Raw genomic sequence first — 27102 nt, 5'->3', positions numbered from 1 at the left:
CTTAGCTGTAAATAAATGCAGATCTGCTGTGCTGATGGTGTTACTCAGCTGTAAATAAATGTAGATCTGCTGTGCTGATGAACTATTAGTTGTAAATGTTTCTGAGTAGCTGCTTTTTGTCACTGTGTATTTTTTAAATTTTCTTTGTTATTATTTTTAGAGACAGGGTCTCACTCAGTTAGTTGTTGCCCAGGCTGGAGTACAGTAGCGCGATCCTGGCTCACTGCAACCTCAAACTCCTGGGCTCAAGCCATCCTCCAGCCTCACCCTTCTGAGTGGCTGCAGGTACAGGCACGGGCCACCCCGCCCAGCTCATTTTTTAAATTGTTTTGTAGGAACAGGGTTGGGGGGCGGGGGGACTCTTTATGTCACCCAAGCTGTTCCTGAACTCCTGGGCTCAAGAGATCCTCCCACCTCAGCCTCCCCTAACGTGACCACAGGTGTAAGCACCGCACCCACCCATCGCGCATTTTTTCTGATCACTGGACAAGGAAAGCACAATGACCATGCGGGGTCTGCGAAGTGTTTAATGCTCAAGGGGCTGCCGTTTTGAAAGGTGTCATGTAATTAACATATTTAGGTCCACTCATAGGGAAGAGGAAAAAAAATTCTGGCATAGCACAGGGATCAGGAAACTACGGCCCGCCACCTGTTGTTGTCAATAGTTTCCCTGGAGCCCAGCCTTGCAAATGGTTGACATGCTGCCGATGGCCGCTCTGCAGAATCGCTGGGACTAAGACCACAGGTCCAGAAAGCTTCAAACGGTTACTATCGGGCCCTCCACAGAAGTCTGCCCACTCTCCATACAGCATATGATGAAATACACTGCATTATACTGAATATTGAAAAAAAAGAAATATACTGCAACTATTGAAAAATAAACACAAACTGTATATACAAACAGGGAAAGATGTTCAAGAAATCATGAGAAAGTTTTATTTTAAACTCTGCCTGCCTCCTCAGGCCAGCAGGCCCCGTTCATTTGGTTTCGCTAGGCTCCAATGAGAAAGGAATTTGAGTTCTTGGGAAGAATGAACCATGGGAGGGTAAACAGGACTCTGGGCAACATTGTCTAAGTGGCGTCCCCGGCACGGGCCTGAACAGGACCAGCAGCCCCTCCGTTACTTATGCAGGCAGTCCCAAGGCCACAGACCACTGAGAGCTGTGCAGGAAGCGTCCCCTTCTCCCTACCCAGGGTCTGAGCAGTATCAAAACTCAAGAATAAGAACAGAGGTCAAACCACCACCGTGGTTTGCCATCAGCTGACCTACACTGAACCCCAGAATCAAGCAGACAGGCCCACCACGGCCCAGCTGTGCAGGACGAGCCAGCTCCCCAGGTGGAAAGGCCTGCCCAGGAAAGTCTCCAGAACAAAGCGGAAAGAGCTGCTGGCTGAGCCAGTCATTCTTCCCAGGTGAATAATTAGACAAGCGCCACCTTGAGAGGCCAGGAGCATGCTTAGAGGACATTCCCTCCTCCCGGAAGCCGTGTGTCCCCTAGGGGGCTCTTCAACACCCACCTCAGTGCAGCCACATAGGGAAGGGCTGGTGGCTGGGCCACCCTGATGGGGACCTAGGACTACCTCACACTGCCCCACACCCACCGCCAATCTGCCCCTTAACCCAGTGGTATCAGAGCATCTTAAAAGCACAACCACTAGACTCTGATAGCTGCTGTGTCAGATAAGAAGCAGGCCCCGTGGTGACAGACCACACACGGACGCAGCTGGCTCCTGGCTGCCTCACAGTCCGCCTCTCTCCTCACAGTTCAGCACTTTATTCAAAAGAGTATTAGACGTGCCATCCAGACAGCTTGTCCACCTTCACTCACAGCCTCACAATCCCAGAACCTGTGCTGCCCCCTGCAGAAATCCTGCGTGTCCTGGGGGCAGCCACCACACCAGCCCACGATGACGCTCTTCAAATTAACTTCTGTTTCTGTAGGAAAAGCAAAAGGAAAAGGATTAAGTTCCTAATTGTTGAACAGATACCACTCATCGACTCTAAACTATATTAACTTAGTCCATCAAACCTTAGTCTAAAATGTGTGACTAATACCCACCAGAGGAGGTGACCAAACGCGCTTCGGTGAAATCAGGTAAAAGCTGTTTGCAAACTGTGCAGGGTCTCGGCAGATGCCCTGAGAATCTTTAGCTCTTCCGTCCACAAGGATTCCACCAAACTTAGTTGGTTTATCAGGGCCTCTTTTTCATCCTTCATATGAGACACCTGAAAGTTATTTTTTAATTATTGTTATTGCAGTAAAACATATATATCTCATAGAATGTACCTTTTTAACTAATTTTAAGTGTATGGTTCAGCAGCATGAAGAACATTCGCATTGTTATAGATCCACTGCCACTCTCCAGCTCCAGAACTTTTTCTATCACCCCAAACAGAAACTCTACAACCATTCATCAATAACCCTATTCCCCTCTCCCCAAACCCCCAGTCACCTCTACTCCACTCTCTGTCTCTATGAACTCGTCTGTTCTAGGAACCTCACAGAAGTGGAATCATACAGTATTTGTCCTTTTGTGTCTGGCTTATTTCATTTCCAATAACGTCTTCAAGCTTCATTAAAATCACTCTTTAAATCCCAGGCATGTTTTCATACGAATGAGCTGATTTCTCATTTAACTAAAACATTTACTAAATAAACACATCAATGAGAAAGAATGCTTGAAGTCACACAGTAACTTTTACTTTTTGCCTTTTAATAAAAAGTAAAAGCAAAGATATGGAATCAACCTAAGTATTCATCAACAGATGAATAAAGAAAACGTGGCATATATACCCAGTGAAGTACATTCAGCCTTATGAAAAAGGAAATTTTGTCATTTGTGACAACATGGATGAACCTGGAGGACATGTTGTCACATGGCAATAGGCCAGCACAGAATGACAAATATTGCATGATCTCACTATATGTGGACTCTAAATCATCAAACTGATAGATGCAGGGAGTCAAATTGTGGTCACCAGAGGCTGAGGGGTTGGAGGGGGATTAGGGAGATGTTGATCAAAAGACACCAAATTTCAGCTAGACCAGAGGCTGAAGTTCAAGAGATCCATGGTACATCGTGGTGACTACAGTTAGTAACAATATATTATGTACTTGAAAATTACTAAGAGTAGATTTTAAGTGTTCTCACCACAAAAAAATAAGTATATGTGATCATGCATATGTTAAATAGCTTGATTTAGCCATCCACAATGTGTACCTATTTTAAAACATCATGTGGTCCACTATAAATATGTACAATTTTTACTGACCAATTAAAAATAAAGAGGCCAGGTGCGGTGGCTCATGCCTGTAATCCCAGCACTTTGGGAGGCTGAGGTGAGCGGATCACCTGAGGTCAGGAGTTTGAGACTAGCCTGCCCAACATGGTGAAACCCCGTCTCTACTAAAAATACAAAAATTAGCCAGACGTGGTGGCAGGCACCTGTAATCCCAGCTACTCAGGAGGCTGAGGCAGGAGAATCACTTGAACCCAGGAGGTGGAGGTTGCAGTGAGCCAAGATCGTGCCATTGCACTCCAGCCTGGGAGACAGAGCAAGACTCTGTCTCAAAAAAAAAAATAGAAAAGAAAAAGAAAAAATCAATGAAAATAAAGAAAGAAAAAAATTGAGAGAAAAAGCATAGGTACTATGTTAACAGTCAAAAATGGAGGCCAGATGCGGTGATTCAGGCCAGGCGCAGTGGACACTTGTAATCCCAGCACTTTGGGAGGCTGAGGCGGGTGGATCACCTGAGGTCAGGAGTTCGAGACCACCCTGGCCAACATGGTGAAACCCCGTCTCTACTAAAAATACAAACATTAGCTGGGCATGGTGACGGATCCCTGTAATCCCAGCTACCCGGGAGGCTGAGGCAGGAGAATCACTTGAACCTGGGAGGTGGAGGTTGCAGTGAGTCAAGATCGTGTCATTGCACTCCAGCCTGGGCAGCAAGAGTGAAACTCCATCTCAAAAAAAACAAAAATAGAGATTACATCAACATTTATTTATTTAAGGCACTAAACAATGCTCTTATGTACATGTACAAAACAAGGAACTGCTGAATCAAGACATTTCTTTAAGGATGTCATATTCTAGAAACATACCTTTTGAAGCACAGCATTAGTCTCTTCTATGAAATAATAGCATATTTTCTGGGCTATGTCCAAACTTGTCTTCTCATTCGTATCTGAAATTACCTCCCCAAGAAGTACTTTTTTCCAGCATGTACTAGAACCAAAATGTTCCATGACACAATTTTAGCAGACTCTCAAAAAACAGACTTTTCTGTTTCAATGCAACACATAAACTCCTTCTCCTATTTCTCCAGGAGCATAATACAACTCATTCCATAAGCAGATTCCCCAAACCTCCACGCCACTTGCAACTCCCGTGTGGAAGCCGACCAGGTAATGGGAAAGGAGGAAGAGGAGCTGAGAATAAAAAGCACGGGGGGGTGGGTACTCTCTGCAAGCAAGGACTGAATGTTGTTATCATCACAAACCTGTGTCTGACCCATGAGTGAATGAAGTCCTGTTCCCGGCCATGGGAACGAAGCCAGTGACAGAACAGGAGGGCAAGTCCACAGCCGAAAGGCAGAGGACTAAGGAGCAAAGGCAGGAGTTTTCCTTCAAGTGACAGTCTGTCCAAAATAGTAGCAAACTGTGACACAATTCACAAAGCCAAATGCTCCGTGTCTGGAAGGAGGAATCTACAGCAAGCCTTTATCCCCATGCAGGTCATTCCAGTGCTCTACCACAAAGGCCCGCAGGAAATGGGGCTCAGTCAGCAGGCAGGGCCCACTCTGGCAGGTCTGCTGTGGCAGGTGCAAGGGAGCCACAGCAGGACGCGGAGCAGAGGTGGCAGCGCCAGACCTAGATACTAGAAAGAAGAACTACTGGGAGAAAAGAGGATAGAGGACCGGATTCTGAACACCGAGAATCTGGAAGTGGAAGTGGCTTCGAAGGGGAGGAAAGATGGCTGCTGTGGAAGTAAACAGGAGCCCATTAGATTCAGGACAGCTGGCAAGACACAGCCCAGAATAGTCTCAGAAGGCTTCAGTTTCAGAGATGACAGGTGAAATGAGTTCTCAGTAAAGAAAAAGGAAATAACTGTGTGTCAGTCAGAATGGTTATTCATGAATAACCATTACCTAATTTAATCTTCACAGTTACCTAGCAAAGAAAGCACGATTATCCCCATGCTAGACTCAAAGAAACACTCACGAAAGTTGAAGCACTCACCCTAAGTGACAGAGCTAATGAGGCAGAAAGAACTGCAAACACGCATCAGCCAGAGCCCCACACGTGCTTTTTCCGCCACCCACTCCGTAAGCAGTAACTCAAATGGAAGAAAAGAGGCCTAAGGAAGACCTCTGGGAAACAGCCAGTTGTTGTTATTTAATTTTAGGCTGAAGTGTCCGAAAAGGACTCATACCTTGTTGCCAGAAGGATTTAAAGAAGCTAACGTAAGTACATACAAAATAAAAGGTAAGATGAATGAAGGCAGAAAACAAGACAAAGGAAGACAAAAGGAGAAAAGACAAGACAGCAGGAACAGGCCAGTGCGAAACCACACACCCTAACACTAGGTACGACTGGATGGACCTCAGATTTGCCTCTCAGTTTTCCAGTGAACAAGAAAAAGAAGGAAACATCAGTTAAAGAATTCATAGTATCTGTGAGATAAAAACACTCTATTTGCTAAGAATAAAAACAAAAACTATGTCTAGTGTTGAGACCAGAGAGAAATTTTACTCCAAAAGTTCCTAGAGAAAAAGAAGGAAGCACCATCATCTCATCCACAAGAAGAACAGGCGTCACTGAAGGGGCACCGACTGCTCCCAGGCACTGTGCCTCCTCCTCTCAGTCAGTCCTCCCAACTGCTCAAGGACAGCCGGCACCATCTTCAAGAGGTTCTCCCTGGATATCTAGCAGCAGAAGGTTGAAGGCTGCTCTCCCTGCCAGGGACTCAGGCTGAAGCTGCCCCTGCACTGGGTACAGCACAGCTGGATGTGCCGACAGGTGGCTGCGGGGAGCAGGACTGACAGCAGGCAGGAACATGAAGGAGCCTGGCCAGGATGCACACCCACACCGGGGACTCCCTGACCTGCCTTCCCCATGGAAAAGTCCAGCCCTTCAGTCAGGTTTCTGGATCTGCCCCAGGGAAGGACCGACGTTAGGGGCTCTAGCTCTACTTGTCCTGGACAAAAGCTACCTACTCTAAGACTTTCCTCTGAACAGTGCTAATGCCCACACTTTTTAAAGGATTTCAGGTCACCAGGAAGAAAATATGAGTAGAAACAAAAAAATTATCAAAACTATGTATTCTGATTATGAGTCTAAAACCAGAATTCCAAAACAGTTAAAACTTAGAAATGAAACATTCACTACATGGGCAAGTTACATAATGAGAAAGCAACTCCAGTGTCTGACATTCCTTTTTCCTCCCTGGTTGGGTATCTGAATGCAAGCCAAAAACAAACAAACCCTCCAAAGTTCTATCTAGCCTGTTGCTACAGCTTAAGACCAACACATGTGAAACTTACAATTTTTCAGCTTCCAGACATAACAACTTAAGGGCTGTGAGTAGCCTCCAAGATGGTCCATCCCATCCGAATGTCAAATTTCTGAAGTAGAAAAACAAATAATGACAAATCCGTCATTTCAGTATTTCATGACCTCATAGCAAACAACTGAAGAGCCAAATACCTTTTTAAAGGGGTTGCTAAATGTCATGCAACCTGCCATCTTGGTCAAAGCACAAGAGAAAATCAGTCCGCAAATACTTAAGAAGAAAGCCTAAGTAACAGAAAATTCTCTCCCCATTTTTTTTCTAAAGAGTAAACAGCTGGCCGGGCGCAGTGGCTCACGCCTGTAATCCCAGCACTTTGGGAGGCTAAGGCGGGCGGATCACGAGGTCAGGAGATTGAGACCATCCTGGCTAACACGGTGAAACCCCATCTCTACTAAAAATACAAAAAATTAGCCGGGTGTGGTGGCGGGTGCCTGTAGTCCCAGCTACTCGGGAGGCTGAGGCAGGAGAATGGCATGAACCCGGGAGGCGGAGCTTGCAGTGAGCCGAGATTGCGCCACTGCACTCCAGCCTAGGCGACAGAGCAAGACTCCGTCTCGAAAAAAAAAAGACAGAAGCTTGAACATGGATGAGGGGCCGGAGGCAAGGCCCATGCACTGGAGTTCCCAGTAAAAGAAACGCTTAAGAACTGGAACTACCCTGGGCATCCCACTGATAGCAGCCACCACTGCCGGGCTGCTCTCACACCATGGCGGGATCATTTCAAACTTAATTTCATCCAGAAAAGAAAATCCAAAAGGGAGAGCCTTGAACCCTGTTTAGCCACTTGGCATGGAATCACCTCGCTACCCACCTACCCCAAGAGCCTGAACCATGTTGCCAGGTGCGTGGGCTCTCCTGAGGCCCAGCCTGGCCTTTCCACATGACCACAGGGGAGACAGACTCACCCTGGGCCACCCATCAACACATCCAAGCTCTCTTTTGGTACCATAATTTAATATTTCTAGCTTGTACCTTATGTCCCTAAAGAAGTTTCTTTCAAGTGTCTTATACTCCTTATGTCCTCCACAACATCAAGCACAGTTTTACTGCACATACTAAGTGCTCAATACCTACCCGTCAGCTGATACAGGGTCAGGAGGTGTCTCACCCCCATCAAAAATTTAACCCCAGGTTTTCCATGAAAATTTCCTAAAGAAATAATTTTAAGAGGGAAAGAGAAACACTTACTCTATATAGCCATGATCCTTTAAAATAGAAATCTTTTTGTCCATCTGTTTATCTGTTGATGGAAGATATTTAACAAGTATTTCTATATTTAAAAAAAAAAATCAGACTGTTAGGGCATGAATTTAGACAAAAGTATGTCTCCCTTCCCTTCTCAACTCACTTCCTTTCTCCTTAGCAACCCAGACATGCACAAACAGTTCCACCTAATTCACACAAAGGAAGTCTACTCTTCAAGTCCAATTCAGTCACATCAGTACTGAGTCCCTGAAAGGCTGTAAGAATTTCAAGGCTGGAGGACTAAACACGCATAACCTCAGCTCGTGCTCCCACTAAGTAAATCCACCAAAAACAAGCAGGTCATTAGGACATCAGCATGACTGTTGGAAAATTAAGGTCAACAGAAGTAGAGGCCCTGCAAAAACACGAGGAAAGGTTTACAACACTGAGGTTTTTCCAAACCAGAATTCAAAGGAGTCTGGATATTAGTGACTGCAACTACAAAAAACTCAAAGTAAATATGCACAAATTAACAAAGCTATTTGGAGAAGCAGGGTAATGAGGGATTTTTCTATTTTATTTTTAAAATGTAAATATAACTAAAATATAATTTTTGCTCAAATTAATTTATTCAACAAATGAATACTTCATGGACATCAATATTAAATGTATCAGGATTTTGAAAACATGAAGCCAATCTCAAAGCTGGTTTTCTAGCAACAAGACCCAGTTTTTGCTTTTCTATTTTTATTTTGAGAAATCACATTATTATTCTGCCTATAAGATGGAGTAGTAACAGCTTGGCCAAGTTTCTATTTCCAATCAAATCTATATTAAAAAATGCTTCAAATTATATATTTAATAAATCTCTTGCCATTTTTTCATGGCCTAGAAAACTGCTTCTCTACAGTTTCGGAAAGGGAAAGATCAGTCTTCTATGTACTTTTTTAACACTATATTTGAAATTTTCACATTGTAAGTGTAATGGCTAACTTACTATTTTAAAATAATAAAACTGGGCCAGGCACAGTGGCTCACTCCTATAATCCTAGCACCTTGGGAGGCTGAGGCAGGCAGATCACTTGAGGCCAGGAGTTCAAGACCAGCCTGGCCAACATGGCGAAACCCCGTCTCTACTAAAATTACAAAAAGTAGCCAGGCATGGTGGTGTGTGCCTGTAATCCCAGCTACTCTGGAGGCTAAGGCACAAGAATTGGCTGAACCTGGGAGGCAGAGGTTGCAACGAGCCAAGATCACGCCACTGCACTCCAGCCTGAGCAACAGAGTGCGACTCTGACTCAAGAATAATAAAACCAATGATGATGGCTAGTTAATAGATTACAAAAGAACATACATGAAATCAAATCTCATCATGGCATCCACCTCCAGAAACAAGGACTATAGATAGATTTATCTCTGTGATTAACACAGTGTCTTACACACAGTAGGTGCTTAATAAATATTTTGTATTCATTGCTCTCTAATCCTATTTTCTTTAGTGCCAGTGACAACGTCTCAGTATAAACATTTCCATCCTTTAATACTGTATTTATTTCCTTAGCAGTTTTCCTTTTCTTCCATTCTATCTTCTGACCCAATGCAATGAAAACTTCTCAATTATTCTTATCCTGAATATCAGTGAAAACTTTGCTGTTTTTACTTCAACACTGAAATTACAGTCAGTAACAGTAAGGCTAGGCCCACCTATTAGAAAATTGGTGATGTGTATGTCAGTCTCACGGTTTTGATATTTTTATTGAAACTGAAAATACACATCTCCAAATGGGGAAAAAAATTGTGTAGTGTTAATGTTAAGAACAAAGTTGATTCCAACCTCTTGAGACATAAACACAAGCATGAGGATTACGGACGGAAACAAATCCATATTCCAAGAACAGCCGCTGATTATCGTGAGGGCCGTAACAGATGAATACCTCTTCATGCTTTCTCCAATGCGAAGTCGTTCTAATTTCATAAGAGTGAGTTTCTTCATTAAATGCTGCCTTTACCTAGAAAGAAAAACTGTTAAAGGTATTTTTTAAAGTAAGGTGTAAAACTACAAAGCTGATTAAGTTATTACATAATATTAATGTGAGTCAGGTGCAGCTTTCAAACACCCATCAATACATGTAACTACACACAGGGAAAATGCCATTTCCGGTTTCATCCACCTCGACTTCACCCCGTTGATGATGGAGGGAGCCCTGCCCTAGGACTCTGGGGATGGCCACACCACAACACCCGACACAGCACAGATGAGATCATCAGCAGTTTATTAGTCACGTCCACTCACAGCCCAGGGAAGGAGGATATGGTGGTGCCAATAAACTTTATCTGTAAAAAGCTACAGAGTAAATATGTTCAGCTTTGCCAGCACTATGTGGTCTCTGTCACAAGTTGTTGTATTTTTACAATCCTTTCAAAGTGTAAAAACCATTCTTAGCTCAGGGTTCTCGGGCCACAAGCCCACAGGCTGTAGTTTGTGGTGTGGTCTTCCTACAGTAAACTATAAAATCATTGTTTTGGCACATAAATGTACCAGAAGTCTCAATAAAAATAAATCACTGCACTGGGGACTGACGGAGTCCTCATGTCTAGCATCCTAAAGCACTACACACCCGATATTATTTCATCGACATCAACCACAGAAACCTCACCTAATCCCAGGCTCCTTTGCTCCCGAAGATACTTCTTTCTTTCTACAAAAGTAACAAGCAGACAGCCCTTGTTCCTGGGCTAAAAAAGCAGAGCAGGAACCTCCCTAAGCTCTGATCTCATGTGGAGAGCACGTGAGCTTAGCACGTGGGCTCACAAGGCATGGCTGCTCTTCTCCAGTGGAATGTCACATGAAGGCGATGGCCATGACATGGATCCCAGCCATGTCCCTCCACAACACACCCCAAAGGGGTTACAGGTGAGCCGACTGATGGACTCTCTTCTGCTCTCCAAGCCAGGCCTCTACCCCTGCATGCCCCGCAAATACACTCATTTCCTAAATGAGCCACCTGGGGAAAACGCTGGGGAGGAGGCGATCTGTGACCACCTCCCCAATCAGGTTTCTTTCATTATTTCCCAGAACCCTTTCCCCACAAATACCCATCCATTCAATAAACATTTACTGAACACCTACTATGTGCCAGGCCCTGCCATGAGCACTGGGGTGACAAAGGGGAACAAGACAAAGACCCCATTCTCAAAGATTTCAGAGCTCAGTGGGAAAAAGAGCAAGTCAGTCAGTGATCAGAGCAAAGAGAAATGCTGTGACAGCTATAACACCAAGTTTAAAAGGACAGGGCAGGAAAACAAGCTGGGCTTCAGTCCCGGAAGGAGGAACGAGGGAGAAGGAAGGAAGGCTCTGCACCACGGGCTGCTGGGAAAGACCGGACAGAGGATGCAGCACGAGGCTCTGTAGGCCTGAAGAGGAGAGTGGAGAAAAGGGGCCGAGGCAAGCACTGCAGGAGGGACAGTGGGGTCTAGAAGAACAACAGGAGCCTCCTGACGTCAGGCCAACCCGACAGGGTCACCTGAAGCCGCCGACGCCATCTACAGCCACAGGTTCTGGGCGGTGGAAGCCTTCCTATCCAAATAGAATAGCTGCTCCCTTGTCAGCTTCTCACCTGGACATGTGGGCTATGATTCAGCAGGTCCAGGTACGGAGCGAGCGCACAGGTGTCCGGCTCTGCAGAAAGCCATTCCCGCTGCCTGGGCCTCAGGTACACGGCTCTGGTGTTGACGGTGCACCAAGCCCACAGCAGGGCACTGTAGCTGAAGATGCTGTCAACAGCCTCCACAAACAGAGGCTGCAGAGAAGAGAAAAAGTCTCTGGAGGAAGCAAAGAACTCCTGCACGTGGGCTCTCTGCTCTTCAGCCTTTGCTTTTAAAGATTTGGGAAGAAGGTTCACCACTTCTGGCTCCAAACAAACAGGGCAGGTATAGGCCTTGGGTAAAATCTCCAGGTAAGGCTTCCAAAGAGATCGGTCCCCAGCATGCTTTTCTGAAACTAAAAAGGTGCACAGCGCCAGCAGAGGAGATGGAGGAGGCTTCCACCTTTGAAAATTAAAAGCCAGTTTAAAGGAATTACTTTGATTCAAAATACGAAATAAGCCAAGCAGTTTGTTTTGCTGCCAGAAGGAGTGTGTTCAAACTGTCAACACGCTCAGTTTACTTAACAGACTCAAAAGAGTTCCTTCCTCCCTTCCTTAAGGCTTTTCCTCTCCGGGGGAACACAGCCCCAGTTCTAGTGCTCTGAAAGAGCCATACACTTACATGTCAGAAAAACTGACTCGCTAAGCCAAGTTCCAGGTTTGTTTGCAAGAGATTCCTCTTTGCAAAAAAACCTCTTTGCTTCCAACTTGGTTCTCCAGTTGTAAAGCTTTTGACCTAAGTCCATTTGTCTCACCTATATAAAGATATAAAATATGGTGGGGAAAAAATGATGGAAAGAACTGAGACCTGTACCATCTGATATAGTAATCACTGGGTACACAGAGCTATTTAAATTTAACCTTTAATTATTTAGAATTGAATATTTAAAATTCAATCCCTTGGTGAGATAAGCTATGTTTTAATTGCGCAATAGCCATTCAGAGCTAGTGGCCACCATACTGGACAATGCAGAAAAAACATCTCTGTCATTGCTAAAAGCTCTACTGGAGGGCACCAACCTAAACCAAAACTGAATATGCTCATATACACTTGTTGCAGTTCTAAAGCTTTTATTCCTAAGTTTACCTGCTCTATTACAAATTATGTATCACAGTGTTTTTATTTGCACAATTGCCAATAAAAAGATCTCATGTTGCCTGAATGTATTTAGAAAAAGTTTTCATCAATCCTTCAACATCCAGATTCCTATACTGCCATACATTCCACTCAAAATTTCAGAATGATTCAGAAAATGTTAATAATGACAGCATCGTTGCCTCTACACAGGCCTAAAAGACCTATTCACTTTCTTCCAAAAACATGCCAGGGGGAAAAAAAGACCAGCACTTACCTAATGGTTAAGAAACAGTATACGCCAGGCACAGTGGCCCTTTGCCTATATCCCAGCACTTTGGGAAGCCAAAGTGGGTGGATCGCTTGAGGCCAGGAGTTCGAGACCAGCCTGACCAACATGGAGAAACCCCGTCTCTACTAAAAATACAAAATTAGCAGGGCATGGTGGCGCACACCTGTAATCCCAGCTACTCAGGAGGCTGAGGCATGAGAATTGCTTGAACTCGGAAGGTGGAGGTTGCAGGGAGCCAAGATCACACCACTGCACTCCAGCCTAGGCAATTCAGCAAGACCCTATCTCAGAAAGAAAGAAGCGGTATACTCTTTCAACCCTTGTATTTAGAAATCCCTTCCACTGCGGGTCTCACTCTGTCCTCAAAGATGCCCCAAAACAAAGGCCCAGCAGAATGTGTGCCAGAAAACAGTTCTCTCACATCATCCTCCTCTCTTCTATACCTAAATAAAACTAATTCTTTCACAATGTCAACAGCTCTTCAAAGTTCAAGAAAAACTGAAGTACAATAAGGGCAGAAATAAGAGAGAGTAACTTACATTTGTCAAGAGCTACTATGATGGAAGAGACAGGCTACTATGAGCCAAGGCACTCAGCTGTGATTTACATATATTATCCCATTTAATTTTTATTTCTTAGTCAGTGATGGATCGGGATATCATACCCACACTCCAGGAAGCCTATTAAAAACTTTAGAAATGCCATTTACAATGAATTAAGAACAAACTTTCTGGCCAGGCACGGTGGCTCACACCTGTAATCCTGGCACTTTGGGAGGCCGAGGCAGGTGGATCACGAGGTCAGGAGCTCAAGATGAGCCTGGCCAAGATGGTGAAACCCTGTCTCTACTAAAAACACACACACACAAAAAAATTAGCTGGGCGTGGTGGCAGGCACCTGTAATCCCAGCTACTTGGGAAGCTAAGGCAGGAGAATCGCTTGAACCCAGGAGGCAGTGGTTGCAATAAGCCAAGGATCACAACACTGCACTCCAGCCTGGGCAACAGGTAAGACTCTGTCTCAAGCAAGAAAGAGAGAGAGAGAGAAAGAGAGAGAGAGAGACAGGAAGGAAGGAAAGAAGGAAGGAAGGAAGGAAGGAAGGAAGGAAGGAAGGAAGGAAGGAAGGAAGGAAGGAAGGAAGGAAGGAAGGAAGGAAGGAAGGAAGGAAGGAAGGAAGGAAGGGCAGGCAAACTTTCTAGAATGGAGTAAACTTTTCACATCATTCAGGTATTTATCAGCTCTACAAAGGACTGGGTCCTAATGAATTATGTCTCAAGTGACATATTTGCCAATGACAGACCTTAAGGAGAAGCACTTGCACCAGGTAAGCGTGTGTGGTCACTTACTTAGTAATGTATGCCCCTAAGTAGCTTCGAATCACTGTGTCCGTGGTGAGCAGGCAACTCTCAGGCAATGAAATAATCATCTGTCCCTCCTGGCCAAAAGGAAAGTAAAGTTGAGGACGCCTGTGCTTCGGGAAGGACCCATGAGTATGAGTCTTACAAAGTCTTTGATCCCACAATCACCTACCAATAACCTACTATAACTCAACCAAAAGCCACCAATGAGCCCACCAATGGAGTCGCTCCCAACTCTGTGAGTCAGCAGATGCACACGAGGCTGCTCCAATGCCAGGTCTCACAGCCCCAACAAAAATGAAAGGTTAATTATGTGACTGACGCCCACAAGCAGTCAACCCTTCACCAGAATGAGTGGTGGAAACATGTTGACAATTCAAATTATACTGTTTCTTCACTTTTTTTTGAGATGGAGTTTTGCTCATCTCCCAGGCTAGAGCGCGATGGCGCGATCTCGGCTCACTGCAACCTCCACCTCCCAGGTTCAAGCGATTCTCCTGCCTCAGCCTCCCAAGCAGCTGGGATTACAGGCGCCCACCACCATGCCCAGGTAATTTTTGTATTTTTAATAGAAACAGGGTTTCACCTGTTTCTTCACTTTCTTATGCCAGGAAATAGTGCTACCAATAGCAAACAGACAGAAACTACCCCAACAAATTGTATCCAGTGAAATCCAAGTGGCCAGGCGATGCTCTGCTCTCTACATAACCCACGCCTATGAGCTAAAGGAAGGCCGGCATGCCCAGCACAGTGAGCATCGAACTCTACCACTTGCAGGAGTATCGTTTTCAGTGTCTCCCACTGAGATAGAACCATAGAAAGAAAAATCAGATGTAAAGTAATAGAAAACAGTTTAAATAAACACAGCATGAAGAAGCCAGATGTAAGACTCTCCTTTAATTCTAACTGGCATCTAAGTTGGTTAAAAATCTCAGCCAAGACCGGGCGCAGTGGCTCACGCCTGTAATCCCAGAACTTTGGGAGGCTGAGGCGGGTGGATCACTTGAGGTCAGGAGTTCAAGACCAGCCTGACCAACATGATGAAACCCCATCTTTACTAAAAATACAAAAATTAGCTGGCCATGGTGGTGGGCGCCTGTAATCCCAGCTACTCGGGAGGCTGAGGCAAGAGAATCACTTGAATTCGAGAGGCAGAGGTGGCAGTGAGCCGAGATTGCGCCACTGTACTCTGGCCTGGGCGACAGAGCGTGACAAATTTCTCATCTCAAAAAAGAAAAAAAAAAAATCTCAGCCAAAAAATCTTCCGGGATCAATTTTTAGTTTCCTCATCTGTAAAGCAAGATTAAGCTGGATGATCACTATGGTCACTTCCCATTCCAACATCCTATGATCTTCTGGTTCGAAAATATTTGGGTAAATCTCTTTATCATCAAAATGCAAACTGTACACTTCACTGTGCATTTCACTATATGTAAAATATGTCTCAATTTTCAAAAACTTTTAATAAAACAACCACATTTGAATGTACATGTGAAACAACTGCCAATTATTTCATGACCTAAACAAAAACTACCTGTAGTTACTGCTGCATACATGACATTTCTCATCCCCAAATTCTGCTACAGAATAAAGTCAATTACACCTTCCTCCAAAAATAAAAATATTGTACAACAATATGAATGTACTTAATACTACTGAACTTCAAAATGGTTAAGATGGTAAGTTTTATGTCAGATGAGCTTCCGGGTTTATGGATTCATGGGCTGCTTCCACCTGCTAGGAGGGTGGTGCACTCTAACTCGGGGACAGAAGCCCCTGTGCTCAGGACTCTTGCAGACCTCTATATCTGGCTGTTCATCTTCCATAATCAGCTGGCAGACGTTACATCCAAGAGGAAATAATCTAGGCAAGGAAGCACAAGCTGATCAAGATGTGTAGTTCTGTGGCTGCCAAGTTGTGGTTTTTGACAGATCACCACATCAGGGAAGACTATCCTCAAAAAGAGATTTTACAAGCATTGAAGGCCAAACATTGTGAGGAGGAACTGGACTTTAGGGCTGTGGTGATGGATGAGGTGGTGCTGACAATCGAGAAAGGAAACTTGGGTCTGAGGATCAATGGAGAGCTAATCACTGCCTACCCACAAGTGGTGGTAGTCAGAGTACCAACCCCTTGGGTGCAAAGTGATAGTGACATCACCGTTTTGTGCCATCTAGAGAAGATGGGATGCCAGTTAGTGAACCGACCTCAAGCCATCCTGAACTGCATTAATAAGTTCTGGACATTTCAAGAGTTGGCTGGCCATGGTGTTCCTCTGCCAGATACTTTCTCTTATGGTGGCCATGAAAATTTTGCTAAAATGATTGATGAAGCTGAAGTACTGGAGTTCCCAATGGTAGTAAAGAATACGCGGGGTCACAGAGGTAAAGCCGTTTTCTTGGCTCAAGATAAGCACCATTTGGCTGATCTAAGCCATCTTATTTGCCATGAAGCACCATACTTGTTCCAGAAGTATGTTAAAGAGTCACATGGACGGGATGTACATGTCATTGTCGTGGGAGACCACGTGGTTGGCACCATGTTACATTGTTCAACAGATGGGAGAATGCAAAGCAACTGCTCATTAGGTGGTGTGGGGAATGATGTGCTCATTGAGTGAACAAGGGAAGCAGCTAGCTATCCAGGTATCTAATATCCTGGGGACAGATGTGTGTGGCATTGACCTGTTGATGAAAGATGGCGGCTCCTTCTGTGTCTGTGAGGCCAATGCAAATGTAGGTTTCATCGCCTTTGATAAGGCTTGTAATCTAGATGTAGCTGGTATCATAGCAGACTATGCCGCCTCCCTTCTACCCTCTGGCCGGCTCGCCCGGCGTATGTCCCTGCTGTCTGTGGTGTCCACTGCCAGTGAGACTAGTGAGCCGGAGCTGGGTCCTCCAGCCAGCACTGCTGTTGACAACATGAGTGCAAGTTCCAGCTCTGTTGACAGTGACCCTGAAAGCATGGAGCAGGAGCTGCTCACCAAGCTCCCAGGGGGCCTGTTCAACATGAACCAGCTGCTAGCCAATGAAATCAAACTACTGGTGGACTGACTCCACTGGTAATTAACCAACAAAACCCTTGTAAAACTTTCTTTCTTTTTTCTTTTCTATTTTTAAAACCAGCTTGCAATGCTGTTCACAGAGGATGCTCAGGAAGATGAGAGAAAATCAGTAGGATTAGTTGGAGAGAGTGGGAGATAGATGAGACCTCTGCTAGAAAGATGTTACTTTCATTTACAAATCCTACAGACAGGCAGAATAGGTGGGGTATAGAAAAATGTCAGGCTGTCAATTACCCTTTTAAATTGCTAAAAAATTTGTACGCTCATAGGCCATGAGGAACAAATACTTTTTTTCATGGTCCTTGCTTTCGTTTTTGTACAAAAAAAAATGGTTTTGCTACAAATATCCAAGTAGCATAACTTCACATTGTGTTGGAAGATTTGTCATCAGTGAGGAAAACATCTGCTTAAATTATGGGAGTTTTTGTATTACACAGCTCTGAAAATTCTGCCATTTCCTTATTAACTAGCAGCTTTAGTTTGTAGTTTATGAAATCCTGAGGGGCTCTTTTACTGGGATTTCTTATTTTTGTTTTTCATTTTTTTCCCTCTTAATTTGGTGGGAGGGTCAAAGTGAATATAACCCAATAAAGGCTTCTTAATGACAAAAAAAAAAAGTTTTATGTTACATATATTTTACCACAATTAAAAATTTTTAAATGCTGAAAACATTAACACGGCGTAATAGAATTACAACATTAAAACATACCATTCTTTATGTATTGGACTTCTTGTGTTTGTGATTTTCATCTGTTTAGGAGAGATAACCTGAATTCCCTTGCTGACTATGCTTGCATTTTAAAGAAACTATACTTTCCTTTAATATTTTAAAAACTTATCTTTTTAACACAACATTTTTAACAATTAAAATTACTTTTGGGCCAGACATAGTGGCTCATGCTTGTAATCCCAACACTTTGGGAGGCCAAGGCGGGCAGATCACCTGAGATCAGGAGCTCAAGACCAGCCTAGCCAAGATGGTGAAACCCTGTCTCTACTTAAAAAAAAAAAAAAATTAGCTGGGCATGGTGGCACACGCCTGTAATTTCAGCTACTCAGGAGGCTGAGGCAAGAGAATTGCTTGAACCCAGGAGACGGAGGTTGCAAGGAGCCAAGATCGCGCCACTGCACTCCAGCCTGGGCAACAGAGCAAGACTGCCTCAAAAAAAAAAAAAAGGACCTTTTATCTACTTTAAAAAAAAGATACCATTCCTTAGCCTAAATATATGTACACATCTGAGTGCAAGTTTTAAATAGAGAATTAAAAATAAGATAATTTTTAAATAAAGGAAGAAATTAATTTCCGGCTTCACAGAAAATCGTGCACTAGAGATCCTTTAAAATAGCATCGGAAGAATGAAAAGAAAGCTTGGAGGCTGACATTTACTTCCTCATTTTGTAGGTGAGGAAACAAAAGCCAAGAGTATGAGGGGTCTCATGCTGGGGCCCCCGGGCAGCTGAAGGCAACTCTGGCCCAAGCCTGAGGCCTCATCCTCCCCTAGCTCTGGTTTCTACCTGCCGCACCACAACTGCCTCACAGACAGCAGCAGCTCCCTTAGCATACTTAAAACGTGATCTGACATGTAACATGTGCTGTGGCAGAGATTGCTAGTTGCCTATCCTAACATGCCTTCTCTCTCCTTCCCCACTAACGGAATCCTACTTAGGGGGCACGTGGCTGGGGAAAGGCCAGCATGGATCTCCTCTCTTGCAGCTGGCTAGGGCTGTGTACCTGATCACTGGCCAAGGACAGAGGGACTGGAATTTCCTTAAAGGAAGGAAGCCTGCCCTTCCTCACCCGCTTGCTCTCCCCTGCTGCCCAAGTTCCAAGACCCGCACCTTGACCTGAGGGTGCAGTTCCCTTAAGGACATGAGAGAGCTGGAAGGAGTTGGGGCCTCTGCCAGCCATGGGACTGCCCCACCAGCCAGGGTAGCCTACTCCAAGCTTGTTTCTATGAGTGAGAACAAAATAAATTTCCATGCTGCTTAAGCACCTCAATTTTGGGCTTGTCTTTTATTGCAACAAACTTAATCCTAGTTGATAGAACCATATTCAAACATATCTATTAGGTAAGTAAGAAATGACTGTATGTCTGAAATTTTTTTAATCCACTTCGTTTGAACCACAAAAACAAAGCAGCAAAATCTACATTGGGTTTCAAGGATCAAAGAAAAGTTCTCACCTGCAGGGATGTTTGACTCATCAGCCCTCTTCCTGTACCTAGGAAAGCAAAGACAGAAAGAGAGTAAATCCTACTATACACTTCAAGGTCCTAGAGATACCATTATGGAAAAAAAAAAAAATGTGAACTTCAAAATTACACAAGGCTGAAGCTGGATGTCTCTCGGCCTTTGATTCCCAGGGAAAACAGGGAGTAAGAAAGCTATTCCAGAAAATGTCTTGACCTCCAGTGAGTTACAATCCTTGAAGGGCAAAGTCAGCTTCAGAGGTGAGACCTAAAGAGCACCGTGGACTTTATACAGACCTACTGCTGGGCCTCCTGCAGGACGCTTTGGGCTGGACTCTCTCCCCTGGGGCCTACCAGCTAACAAGGTGCTATTCCCAATGCCCAGCCAACCTCTGAGGCTAGAGCCCCAGGCCACTTATCCCCATTACCAAACTCAGCTCTCCCGAGTAAAGACCTTGAGACCCCTTTGATTGGCCGGCTGGCCAGCAAACCCCACTCAAGTCCCCACAAAGCCTGCAGACATCCTCCCCTCTGATCAGGTAACCCATGAGATGGGCTCTCCATGACTTGGTGAGCTCAGCTGGGTAGGTCAGCTCCAGCTGTTCCCTGTGAACCAAGGCTCCGGCTGGAGCACAGTCACCAGAGTAACCTCAGCAGCTGCATCAGTACCAATTAATTCAATAAATTCCTTTATTTAAAAATTAATACCAACTTCCAGAAGTTTCTCCCTCCATGCCTAAGCTTCTGCTCCTGGAACAGTCAGAGGAACATTGAAAGGATGATCAGATGACAGCTTTTCTGGCAGGCATAGGTATTACATGATCATAAGAGGCCTAGAGCATTAATGTCTCCAATTCATCATTCTTCACCTTTCCTCTCTTAGCTCGGAGGGAAAATAATTCAGTCAAGTCAATGCAGGACTACTGGGAGCTCCCGGCTCACGGTGGCTCACTGCCCAAGTCTTCCATCAGTTTCCCGCAACTTAAATTTGATGCTCCCGGCTCATGGTGGGAATTCCTGCCTCAAGTCTTCCATCAGTTTCCTGGCAGGTTGGATTTGATGCCCCCTGGCTCTTGGTGGCAATTCCTGCCTCAAGTCCTCCATCAGTTTCCCAGCAAGTTGGATTTGATGAGTCCCAATTCATCTCCCCTCCCAGGAGGATACTGACTGCTCATACAGCTAGTTCTAGCGTTAACTTACATCATTGATTTTGTGTACCCCATTGTGGAGTTAATCATCCCTGTGCGCCAGAACTCCTCCTAGAATCAATTACTAATGGGAAGATTTTCTTCTACGTGGTTATCCTTCCAAAAACTTACATGCTAATCTAAGTAGAAATTCTCTCCAAACATATATATGAACAAAAGCTGGCCTATGGAATACATCTAGAAGATCCTTTACCTATATTTATATGCTAGATAGTGTTTAATATCAAAAAACGTATAGTAATCTACACTTACTTTCATTTTCATATTGGATATACTAGGCGAAGTAGAAGTGGCCATTAGGAACTCATAAGAGTAAAGCTTATTACAAATGTCTCAAAGCCTCAAAATTTCCACTATCATCAATCTACATGGGAGGCCTTGACCTGACTAGTGCTTTTGGTGGTGAAAGGAAATGCTGGGGTCAGTTCCCACGGCAGAAAAGAAGAGAGAGTCTAAAGATGGAATCCTGCTTAGGAGATTTCCTGTGCCCCTCCACAAACTAAGATGAATTCCCCAGAGTTCACACATTTTGACTGAAGCCCAAAAATGTCACCTCCTATCATACACTGATTAAGAGCTAAAAACTACATGAAGGAACCTTACAGAAGGTTCCTCGTCCCCAGAACTGTAAGCACTGGCCATGGGTCACTGCCAAGCCACTGTGCTTTTGCACCTGCATCACTGGAAATCTGGGGTTGGGGCCAGGGCAAGTTGTTCTCACTTTTAAAAATAGGAACTCTTTACTGCTCCAAATTACAAACAGATGACCTATTTTCAGGTATTCCATCTAAACCACCTGCTGATTCCTGCTTGATGATTTTAAACCCATCCTTCTTATGGGAAATGACACCAGAGATGTGGGCAGGCCTTAGACACGGCAAGTTTACTGCTGACACTACTGACTCTCTTGATCATCTGGGGGAAAACTCTGTTCTGTACATCTAAGGGTGTGGCTTTTACTGACCATCTTGGACACACAAAAACAGAAAGTCAAGTGTTATTTTAGAGGCTGACAATATGGTTCATGACCATCAGCTAGAAGGGGCCCTAATAGAAAATGGCTCAAATCAAGCATTTTAGTTCAAAGTCATGATGTGTAACTGACTCATGGAGAACAACTTTACACACATCACCTCACTCAGCAAGGGGCACAGATGGGAAATCATTTGCCTTGGCGCGGGGTATATGAGGAAGTTAATTTGCTCAAAGTTCAATTATCTAATGGGTACTTGAGTAATAATTCTAATGGCCAAGGGGAGCATTGTCTAGTATATGCTTTGACTTTTCTGTAAGGTGCAGCCTGCCCTGTGATGTAGAATTTTGGGGCCCTAATTGCACCACTATCTCTGTGCTACAGCAGACTCCAAATCCTTTTAAAGAGCATCTTGGTCCTCCCATCTCCTGCCCACCTGTGGGAAGAGTGGAGTGGCCATGTATGCAGGCACACACCCATAGCAAGCTGCCCAACTTCTGTGAGAGAATGTTCCAGAAGAAAGTGGTTTTTGTTTTTTGTTAGTTTTTTGAGACAAGGTCTCACTCTCTCGCCCAAGCTGGAGTGCAGGGGCATGATCATGGCTCTCTGCAGCCTCAACCTCCCGGGCTCAAGCAATCCTCCCGCCTAAGCCTCTAGAGTAGCTGGGACTATAGGGCACACCACCGTGCCTGGCTAACTTTTGTACTTTTAGTAGAGACAGGATTTCGTCATGTTGGCCAGGCTGGTCTCAAACTCCTGAGCTCAAGTGATCTGCCTGCCTCAGCCTCCCAAAGTGCTGGGATTACAGATGTGAGCCACCGCGCCTGGCAAAATGTTAACCTAACCTCCCTAATAAGCACAAGTTCCAGAAGAGAATGTCAGTCTACCTCAGCTCAGTGCTGAAGCCCACTGCTCCGCAATTAACTGGCCACACACAGGGGGCTCCTCCTCCAACCCAAGGGGAACACATGCAAACCAGCTGAAGGACAATATCTGCTGAGGCCCACCTGCAAGAGTGGCCCCTACCATCTATCTGGCTCTCGTGTGGGAAAGGGCAGGACAGCTGAAGGCTAGATCTTACCTGGAAAACAAGCAGGCGCTAAGTTTGAATCTTGAAACTTCCTAGCTTTCAGCCACTTCCTCAGCTCTATAAATTCAGACTTGTGGCTCTCATTCACTATCAGGCAAGGAGAGAACAAATGGTGATTAAAAGCACTATATAATCAGATTAAATTCAGACTTGTGGTTCTCATTCGCTATCAGGCAAGGAGAGAACAAATGGTGATTAAAACCACTATATAATCAGATTACCATTTTTAAAAGAACATGTCTGATGAAATGTGTCAGACAGACTTACAAAATAGTTAAGAACTGGTGTATCTAAACATAGAAAAGTTACAATAAAAACACAGTATTGGCCAGGCGCAGTGGCTCACATCTGTATTCCCAGCATTTGGGAGGCCAAGGCGGGAGGACTGCTTGAGGCCAAGAGTTTGAGACCAGCCTGGCCAACACAGAAAGACGCCATCTCTTAAAAAAAAAAAATACAATATTATAATCTGGTAAGACCACCACTGTACATGTGATCCACCAACCAAAACATACTTACGTGACATACGACTATATTCATTCAATGTAATCCTAATCAAAATTCAAGCAGGCTTTCATACAGGAATTAACAAGATGATCCCGAAATTCATGTGGAAATATAAAATGCCTAGAATAGCCCCAATATTTTTGAAAGATTGATTTTAAAACTTATTATAAAGCTACAGTAATCAAATTAGTGTGATATTGTCAAGACAAACACAAATAGGTCAAAGGAACAACACAGAAAATAGGAAGAGGTCCACATGTAAATGAACAACTGATTTTTGACAAAGTGCAAAGGCAAATCAGTGGAAAAAGATAGTCTTTTCAATAAATGATGATCAAACAACTGGATCTCCATCAGCAAAAAACAAAACAAAACAAAAAAGTGAACTTATCAATATCTTGTACCATATCCAGTTGGATTTACATAGGACTTTCCAGATGGCCAAGCACTTTTGTGTTGAAAGAGATATAGTATCTTCTTCAGACAGGGTTATCCCGAATTTGAAGTCATAAATTTACATCCAAACATTGATATCCTACAGGTAGCTAAAGGTCAAGACCAGAAAAAGAAACTGGGGAGTCATCCCCAGAGAAGACAGTTGAAACAATGAGTTAGATATCTTCACATTCCCACCAGGATCTAAAAGAATACAATGGCACCATTAAAAAGAGTGTTATTTAAGAAATATTCTCTTTGGGCTGGGCACAGTGGCTCACACCTATAATCCCAGTGCTTTGGGAGGCCGAGGCAGGAGGACCACTTGAGCCCAGGAGTTCAAGACCAGCCTGCACAACATAGTGAGACCCTGTCACTAAAACAAATTTAAAAAAACATTAGCTGGATGCAGTGGCACGTACCTGTAGCCCCAAGTACTTGGGAAGCTGAGGCAGGAGGGGGGCTAAGGGAGGAGATCACTTGAGCCTGGGAGTTCAAGGCTGTAGAGAGCCATGATCACACCACTGCACTCCAATCTGGGTAACAGAATGTACCTTGTCTCCAAAAAAAAAAAAAGAAAGAAAGAAAAAAGAAAGATTCTCTTTGAACACTGTGTGCCTTTGAGAAAAGCTGTGTGTTAGGCTGAGCATGGTGGCTCACGCCTGTAGTCCCAGCTACTTGGGAGGCTGAGGCAGAAGAATCGCTTGAACCGGGAAGCAGAGTTTGCAGTGAGGCAAGATCACGCCACTGCACTGCAGCCTGGGTGACAGAGCAAGAATCCGTCTCAGAAAAAAGAAAGAAAGAAAGAAAAGCTACGTATGAACAAACAAGCAATCACAAAAGGATTTATTTTTTCATTACTGGAACTAAAAGAAAAACTGTACCTCCTCTTGATTCAGAACTTCTGCAGAGTTTTCGTCTTCTGATCCGGCTTGTTCTCCCTTTTCCTTTCTGCATGCTAAAACTGCAGTTTCTTTTTTCTGAAACACAGTTCTATTTTTTCAAAAAGGACAAAACTGTATTTCTGTGGAAATGCTCAATCTAAAATAAAAAACATTTCTTTGATTTACTTTCCAGTTATATGATAATCACTGTTCTTTGTATCTTTAAGTATACAAATGCATGTTTTGGTAAACTGTTTCTCTCAAGTGCTTTTGTACATGAAAGGTTTATACGGTGAGCTAAATCATGATCCCTACAGTAACAGAATTCCCATTATATCAGTCCCTCTAAAACAGTTTTATCTTGCAGACCTAGTGACTACAGCTTAATCTACTAAAAATACAAAAAATAGCTAGGCGTGGTGGCACACGCCTGTAATCCCAGCTACTTGGGAGGCTGAGGCAGGAGAATCGCTTGAACCTGGGAGGGGGAGGTTGCAGTGAGCCAAGATCACGCTACTGCACTCCAGCCTGGGCGACAGAGCGAGGCTCCGTCTCAAAAAATAAATACATAAATAAAAATAAAATAATGGCTGGGCACAGTGGCTCATGCCTGTAAAACCAGCACTTTGGGAGCCTGAGGCGGGCTGAGGTCAGGAGTTCGAGACCAGCCTGGCCAACATGGTGAAACCCCGTCTCTACTAAAAATACAAAAATCAGCCGGGCGTGGTGGCGGGCACCTGTAATACCAGCTACTCGGGAGGCTGAGGCAAGAGAATCGCTTGATCTCAGGAGGCGGAGGCTGCAGCTAGACGAGATCACGCCACTGCACTCCAGCCTGGGCGACAGAGCGAGACTCTGTCACAAAAAATAAATAAATAAAAATAAAAAATAAAATAAAATAAACCTACTCCTAAAACATATGAGGGCAGAATGAGCAAGAGACAAGAACTCCAGGCAATATTAATACCGCACTTCCGCAGTATAAGGTTCATTATTTGACCTAACGAAAGTCAGCATGTCCAGCTCCAGAGGCAAACGGCTGCTGGTTCGGTCCGGGTCCCAGCGCTCAGTCCACAGACCGCGCCGGGAAGTGTCCCCAAGACTCCCGGGCCCTCGCGCAAGCTGTCCACCAGCACCCTGCTGAGGACCACGTGAAGCCCGGTGACCGCCACAGACACAGGCACCGTCCCCGCCCCCATAGTCCTCAAACTGTAGTCGTGAGGCCGTCCTACGGTCCGACACACACCGCTCGCGCCGCCACAGGCCAGCCAAGCGAGCATCGGACCTCGGGCCTCAGGCTCCTTAGCGTTACGCAACGCGCCGGAGCAATATGCGCTAAGTGAACGACTCCACAAGATGAGAGGTTACTGCAGCGCACACGATAATGCCCGCCCTGGAGGAGACCTGCGACCTGAACTCAGTTCTTTTTACGCTGATGAATGAAAGACTAAGGAACGCACCAGGGCGACTCTGCTCCCGTTACCAGGGCAACTGGAGGCCCGACCCGGAAGTCCTACTAGCTCACCTAGGCGCCGGCGGCCGCTTCCAAGATGGCGGCTGCAGTGGGCGGGCACAAGGCACGTGAAAACACCAAACAGCCCCAAATGAACGCAAGTTAAAGGAACGGACCAAAACTGCAGAGGGAGAGGCTGAAGGCCGTCGCGCCCGCCTGATGTCCTTAAGCAATCGAAGTCCTCAGTCTCCCGGGTCCGCCCCTTCCGCCCCAGGCGGAAGCTTTCGGCTCGCGCATGCGCACTGTCCGCATGCGCAGTTGACTCGCCGCCAACTCCCAATACAGTCGGGGACGAGGTCGGCATCCCCACATCCCCATAACCCCTACCTCGAGTCAGGGGTCAGAAAACCCAGTAACCCGCAGGCGGGCAAGCTGCGCACTAAAGAGCCGGCCTGCGGAGTCTTTCCTTACGAAGTTAAACCACCTAGGGCGCGCGGCCCTGTTCGCGCCGACCTCGGGCTTTCCTGCCAGGCTGGATTTGCCGGGTCGAGTCACTTTGCTCGCCAATCCCCGCCCCCATTCCACCGTTTCAGTGTGGCCCCAGGATCCGCCTCACAGGAAAATTCTAAATAATATATCTAAATACCCCTTCTTCCAATAGCGGGAGCTCGATTTCTGCCCCACCCACCCCCACTTTGATTATGGGCTATGCCTAGTAACTTGATTCCGAAGAGTACAGCCTGGAAAGGTGTTGGGGGCTACTGTGGAGAAACGTGGCAAACAGTACCTTACCAGGTGGTCAAGGATAACATCAGGAAGAAATCATGCTGATAGCATTTTCCTGTGGTATCTCTCTCCAAAACCCTTCTTCTATGGAAATCTTCTATGGGGGAAAAAAAAAATTAGTACTCCTAAACATGTTTTCTGTCATGAAAAACAAGTACAGTTGTCCCTTGGTGTCTGTGGGGGAATGGTTCCAGGACCCTGCGGATACCAGAATTAGAATGCTCAAGTCCCTTGTATACAATGATGTAAACCTAAGTAACAAAAGAGGCTCCCTAAAAGAAAATTATATTTATCTGGGAGTAGCATTGCAATGGGAATATGCATGCCATAGTAAACTATGTGCGTTTTGGGGGAGGTTGAAGCAAGGAGATGTTTTTAAAA

General features: G+C 44.9%; 2 protein-coding genes across 7 annotated transcripts; one reads left to right on the top strand and one right to left on the bottom strand.

The window, feature by feature from the left end:
- Positions 1–507: 507 nt before the first annotated feature.
- On the bottom strand, positions 508–26886 carry SETD4 (SET domain containing 4). Of its 6 annotated transcripts, XR_009209715.1 has the most exons (13): positions 26008–26198; positions 24483–24639; positions 22648–22743; positions 19380–19417; positions 14121–14209; positions 11381–11810; positions 9598–9772; positions 7767–7848; positions 6550–6630; positions 4109–4232; positions 2062–2228; positions 1831–1937; positions 508–835 (listed from the first exon to the last, which is right to left on the bottom strand). XR_009209715.1 is itself a non-coding variant. In XM_032174117.2 (12 exons), exons 2-11 carry the CDS (start codon positions 24553–24555, stop codon positions 2094–2096), a joined length of 1323 nt encoding a protein of 440 aa, XP_032030008.1. In that variant the 5' UTR covers positions 24556–24639; positions 26728–26886; the 3' UTR covers positions 508–1937; positions 2062–2093. The 6 variants fall into 6 exon arrangements, 5 of the variants coding, with proteins under 5 accessions (XP_032030008.1, XP_058283624.1, XP_032030007.1 ...); XM_032174117.2 differs by lacking the exon at positions 26008–26198 and adding an exon at positions 26728–26886 and having other exon boundaries at positions 508–1937; XM_058427641.1 differs by having other exon boundaries at positions 508–1937; positions 25943–26198.
- On the top strand, positions 15887–17225 carry LOC116481450 (beta-citrylglutamate synthase B-like). Its single transcript, XM_032753404.2, is given in 2 exon segments — positions 15887–16728; positions 16730–17225. Coding segments are annotated over 2 exon segments (1161 nt in total). The 5' UTR covers positions 15887–16023; the 3' UTR covers positions 17186–17225.
- Positions 26887–27102: the final 216 nt, after the last annotated feature.

Source organism: Hylobates moloch, unplaced genomic scaffold (genome assembly GCF_009828535.3).
Source record: "Hylobates moloch isolate HMO894 unplaced genomic scaffold, HMol_V3 SCAFFOLD_14, whole genome shotgun sequence".
In the NCBI taxonomy this organism is placed as follows: domain Eukaryota; kingdom Metazoa; phylum Chordata; class Mammalia; order Primates; family Hylobatidae; genus Hylobates; species Hylobates moloch.
Note: the sequence above shows the minus strand (reverse complement) of the source record. Positions and strands in the feature narration are given on the sequence as shown.

Bases quoted from the DNA above. Each gene is read 5' to 3' on its own strand.
- SETD4 (XM_032174117.2), bottom strand. From the start codon at position 24,555: ATGCAGAAAGGAAAAGGGAGAACAAGCCGGATCAGAAGACGAAAACTC. The intron at 14,210-19,379 runs GTGAGAACTTTT...CCTTTTGGCCAG, and splicing joins TGAGTCAAACATCCCTGCAG to GAGGGACAGATGATTATTTC. The intron at 4,233-6,549 runs GTAAGTTTCACA...TTTTGGTTCTAG, and splicing joins TGTCTGGAAGCTGAAAAATT to TACATGCTGGAAAAAAGTAC.